The following is a 5502-nucleotide window of genomic DNA, read 5'->3' on the forward strand; positions in this document are numbered from 1 at the left end:
TTTCTAAAGTCAGAAATATGAGAGCAGTAGGAATGCGCGAAAGGGGGGAGTGAGACAGGAGACACAACCGGGGTCAATTTAGGTGGTTTTTTTTTTTTTTTTTTTTTTGCACTTACGGGTAAGCAACCAGGCGGTTGCTAGGCAACTGCAGCTCTTGTAAGCACGGAGGACCCTATCCGAGGTGTCTAAGCCACTACCTGTTTATTTTAAAGGCATGGTAGCTTTTCAAGATTGATGTAATCTGTTATTTTTAAAAGCACACTTTTTTTGCCAGCAATTCTTTGCAAACTCTCTGGCTGGGATCGGCTCACAGCAGCTTTGCCGTCCCCTGTTTTCAGGCGCGCTGCGGACACCTCGTCAGCCAGGCCCCGCCGCTGCGCGTTGCTCGGCAGAGCCCGACGCCTCTCGCTCGCCGCTCCCGACCCCGCCCTCCCCGGGCCGGGCTCTGGGCCCAGGACCTCCGGGTTCCTTGAGCGCTGTCCCGGACCACCATGGGCTCAGAGATGGAGCCACTGCTCCGGGCTTGGAGCTATTTTAGACGCAGGAAGTTCCAGCTCTGCGCCGATCTATGCACGCAGATACTGGAGAAGTCCCCTTATGACCAGGTACCTGCCGGCCCCAGGCAGTCTGTGGATCCTCTTGCTGAGGCCGTGGGCTCTGGGCCGGATCCCTCTGCCCCCTGAGGGAGGCCTGGGAGGAGGTCCCAAGATGAGGTTGCCTGTTTGGTCCGCAAAGGCACCTGGACCGAGACTCTTAGGAATCCTGGACGGCGGGTCCCTTGCCCTTAGCATCCACTGGGGATCCTGAGTTCTGTGCGGTGACAGCTCCTGCTGTAAACTTCCGCACACCTTTTCCAGAGTTAGTTACATTTAAAGGAACTCTGTTAAGTTTGTGAGGGGCTTTGATAATTCATTGGTCATTCACTGGTCACACTCTTCGTTGATTTCTAAAAAGGAAAAATATATGTGAACAAAGATTTGAGATGCAGCCTCCTTTAAACACAGCTGTCTTTTATTTCAGATGATGAAACATGCGATCTTCTACCATATCTTTAGATCTATGTCCACGTGTGAAGGAACTTTTGTTTCTGAGTCATGAATTCAACTGGAGGCAAGATAGAGGAATGAGGATGTAGAGGAGGGAAGGATATATTTATTTTAAAAGAAACTACGTGGGCAAGAGAAACTTTTCTTGTAGGAGGGAAAGATAAGAGAGATAAGACAGAAGAGAAAGTGATAGCCTTGATTAGAAGGAAATTTAACAGTTCAACATGAAGGTGTACTCCTGTACTCCCAGCAAGAGGATCAGTAATTCAAAGCCATGCTCAGCTAAGTAGAGAGCTCAAAGCCAGCCTGGTGAACTAAAGGAAAACCTGTCGAGAGAGAGAGAGAGAGAGAGAGAGAGAGAGAGAGAGAGAGAGAGAGAGAGAGAGAGAGAGAGAGAGAGAGAGAGAGAGAGAGAGAGAGAGAGAGAGAGAGGGAGAGAGGAAGGGGGAGGGAGAGGGAAGGAGGGAGGGAGGGAGGAAAGGAGGGAGGGAGGGAGGGAGGCTGACTGACTTAATAAATAGAACGATATTGTGTATAATGAATGCAAAGGGCAGTAGTGAATGGGAGAGGTACCATGCCATTGAACAAGTGACCCTTGGAAGGGACAAGAAGAAAAAAGAGAGACTAAGATAGAGTTGTGGCAGTTTGTTGGTGCTTCACGTACATGCAGAATGTGCCCATGTAGACCCTAAATTTCCTGCTTTCCCTCTAGTGGTGTGACCTTGGAGTTGTTAGGAAAAAAGGGGAGAGTTAGAAAAGCAGGTGCCTGAGTATGAAGGTTGTTCCTGGGCTCTGCTGCTCTCTGAGCGAATGGGTGGAGGACACTCAAATGGTCATCCATGTCCTGCAGAACAGTTCATATTAGTGGTGATGCTACGCTAGCTTCTGTTCCTACTATTCATGCTCATTTAAGGACTGGCTGTGTGTCTGTAGACAAGGTTTTTTTTTCCCTAAGAGCGTTGCTTGGTACATTGTCCTACTAAAGACATTTCCAGCATAGTCCAGCCTGTTTTGGAATGACAAGACAGTATAAAATCTCTTTACCATGGTTACAAGGGAAGTTTGTTAAGACTTTTTGATGGACCAGACATTGTCCTAGGCTCAGTGGTCCTCAAGAACATTACATGTAGTTTTCATTGAGTTGGGATGGTTTCCCCAGAACAGGATTCCCAAGAGTTGCTCATTGGAAGCTTCCTCATTAAATGCTAGCAAGAAATGTATACTCCCTTCTTAGAGATCCAAAATGTGCCACTAAAGGCTCTGAATATTTCAAAAGAAATGAAACTTCTTTACCAGCTTAGAAACTTACTCGAGTACTGATATGATATATTTTTTCTACCCCTAAGCCAAAGGTCAATTATATTTCTTATTATCCCAAAGGGATACTGCTGGTAAAAGCTTTCTTACTACTGGGTAAGCCACTATGGTCTCAAGGCCACAGTGACATTAGTACTGCACTTGTGAGTTGAAAGTTTATTTGTGCTAGGTTTTGTGATGAGGACTCTTCATGTTCACTTCAGTCACATTTTATAGACCATGGATGACTTCCCAAACATAAGTCATAGGAAGTAAATATTTTTCTAATTCTTAGAATAACCTTGTAAAGTAGGTAACAACAACAAAAAAATAACAGACTTAGTTCAGAGAATTTTATTGTGTTCTCTCGTTTATCCTCAACTACTTCAGGGGTTGGTGATGTTGCCCACATTGTATAGATCCAGGACTCTGAAATGTATACAAAAGATCCAAGGCTGGGAAGCCTATTAGGCTGCCAGGAAACTTTTCAAAAACTACTTCTGAACTTTCCCCAGTACATTTTCTTACGTGCCTTCTCTCTACCCGAAAGATTCTAGCTGGCGTAGTATTTTGACACATTGGTGTGGTTGGGTTCAAAAGTTCAAATTCTTATTTAGCCAAGGAATAAAACCTGTTTGACCTGAAAGGGAATCAGGAGAAAAACAAAATCCCTCTATTATTTGGTGAAGATACCATTTTGAAAAACTCCTGGGAGAAGAAGCAGTGCTTTTTTTATGGTTAAGAAGGATGAGTAGATTTTTTTTCCAGGAAAAAATGAGAAAACAAATTTTTTTGTTTACAGCTACATATTTTCAGCTAAGTAAGATAAATGGGTCCTTAATGTAGTCTCCTGTATTGATGGCATTGTTATGCCTTACTCTGGTCCTCTTGGAAGATTTAGACTTCTGTCTAGTTTTCTTGTTTGTGTGTGTGTGTGTGTGTGTGTGTGTGTGTTTGTGCATGTGAGTGATTGTGGTTTGGATAATGAGGATACATAAAGCAGTCACAGGATCCCCCTGGGTAATACTGCTGTTGGCACTACAGAGGGATTAGCGTGCTCAAGAGCATCATGGAAAGAGATCTTATGGGGTCTAGCTGGTTTCATCACTCTGTTTCTTGTGAGCTTGGGATAAGATTCATAATGTGGTATGTGCTTTCTAATACCAGGAAGGGTTGTCCTTATTACTTATTTATTGATATGAAAGGGATTATATTCAGTCTGGGTAAATAAGTCTTAGGGTTTTTATGGCTATGATTAAAAAACACTGTGACTCAAAACAAAACAAAACAAACAAACAAACAAACAAAAAAACCTGGGGTGGAACGGGTTTATTTGGCTCACATTTGGAGTCCATCATGAAGGGAAGCCATGGCAGGAATCAAGGCAGGAACTGAAGCAGAGGCCATGGAGAAGTACCGCTCACTGGCTTGCTCCTCCTCGTGGCTTTCTTAACCTGCTTTCTGATACACCCCAGAACCACCTGCCCAAAGTTAGAAATGCCCACAGTGATCTGTACCCCCACATCAATCATTAATTAGAACAATAAAAAAGAAAGAGCCACAGGCTTGCCCACAAGCCACACACTCAGTTATGGTTCCTTCTTCTTAAAGGACTCCTGGACTTCCAACCAACTTTAGTGTGAATGAGTTTCTTTGGAGCAGTGCGGGACTGATGGCGTAGTGGGACAAAGAAATACAAATGTTTTTTTCTGCGTATCACATAAGTTCATTCTGACTCTCTCCTCAAATACAAGTTAGAATCTTTGTTTTAAAAATAGTAGTCTGGCTGTCCTAGTACTCACTTTGTAGACCAGGCTGGCCTCGAACTCAGAGTCCTCTGCCTCTGCTTTCCAGGTGCTAGAATTAAAGGCTTGCACCACTACCACCTGGGACTTGGGAGTTCTTTTCCCAGACTCAGTGTCAGAGACAGATAGAAGGCAGGGTACCTAAGCTTGGAGGATATTGAAGTTGAATCTCTTAAGAGTAAAGGCAGAGAAAGAACGGGATCATTTATTATACTTTCCTTTCCTTTGAAAAAAATATTAGGAATGGCCAATACAGAGAGAAACATTGCCCCTCCCCTTTAAATTGGGACTAAGAAGGTGGTTGATGTAAAAGGAGGAGACACAAAGCCACCCTACACAGAGCCCTGTGACCTAGAGGGAGGGCTGGCTTCCCTGGCTCATGCTGATTATCCTGATTAGTTGCTCAATCTGATTATTACTCTTTGTGCTCCATATGTCAGATTAATGGCTTTCAAAACAGTGCTGAATGTGTAGCTCACATTTCATACAACATGGGGCTTTTAAAGAAGACATCGTGTCTTCATGAACGGGGTAGGGTTCTGAAGGTGGTTGTATTTTGGTGTGTTACTAGAAGGAGGGAAGAGTGTTTTCTACTTCACTGTCTCCTCTCCTGTCCCGATGTTACAGAGAGGAAGGCGAATGGTTTAAAGGTCGAGATCAAACTCGAAGCCACTGGCTTAGATGAAAGATATCGAGCAAGTTTCCTTAATGGAAGTGTGAGCTGTTGCTTCAGGCAAGGATTTGATGATACACGCCTCCCCCACGCCCAAATATGTCTTTCTGTCCAATAACCTAATTTGTTTCCTCTTTGGGACCATGGAGATTTAGCAAGACTTCATCCTTTGGTTCTGTCTGTACACTGTCAGGCACTTTGTTGCATGGATTTCTGTCCCACCAGATTACACAGATTGTATTGCTTTGTGGCTGCTTGGTCTCTTGACCTCCTAAGCTTTTGAATCCCACCCATCTTGGTTCTCCCACAGGCTTCTCCTTCATGCAATTACTAAATTCCAAATAACAGTGCTGCAGTTTCAGATCTAGGGAGGCTCATTAGCCTGAGTAAATGTTGGTGATGATTAGGAAGCTGTGTTCAGAAGTGTCTGGAGAATCAGTTCCCTGAAGTAATTAATAGCAGCAGCTTAAGAAAAACTCATCCCGCTGGGAGGAAGGGAAGAGGCAGTGGTAGATATCCTTCTTGTTGCTGTGACGAAAATGCCTGATATGCCATTTTAAAGGAGGAAGTGTTTATCTTGGCTTACAGATGCAGGGGACCCAGTCCATCGTGGTTAGGAGAACATGACAGCTGGAGAAGGAGGCTAACCAACCACATTGCTGTTGCTGCTTCTTCCTCCTCC

At 44.3% G+C, this 5502-nt stretch overlaps 1 protein-coding gene across 5 annotated transcripts in view; it reads left to right on the forward strand.

Moving 5' to 3' along the window:
* The first annotated feature begins 338 nt into the window (after window positions 1-338).
* Ttc8 (tetratricopeptide repeat domain 8) overlaps window positions 339-5502 on the forward strand; it is a 54291-nt gene continuing 49127 nt past the window's right edge. For 4 of the 5 annotated variants that reach the window (XM_031355640.1, XM_031355642.1, XM_031355641.1 and 1 more), the window contains exon 1: window positions 373-605. In XM_031355640.1, coding sequence (XP_031211500.1) covers window positions 492-605 — 114 coding nt within the window. In that variant the 5' untranslated portion in view covers window positions 373-491. Of the gene's footprint in view, window positions 606-5502 lie in introns of all 5 variants that reach the window. The other variant, XM_031355643.1, reaches the window with a different exon arrangement.

This window comes from Mastomys coucha, unplaced genomic scaffold, assembly GCF_008632895.1.
Source record: "Mastomys coucha isolate ucsf_1 unplaced genomic scaffold, UCSF_Mcou_1 pScaffold6, whole genome shotgun sequence".
In the NCBI taxonomy this organism is placed as follows: domain Eukaryota; kingdom Metazoa; phylum Chordata; class Mammalia; order Rodentia; family Muridae; genus Mastomys; species Mastomys coucha.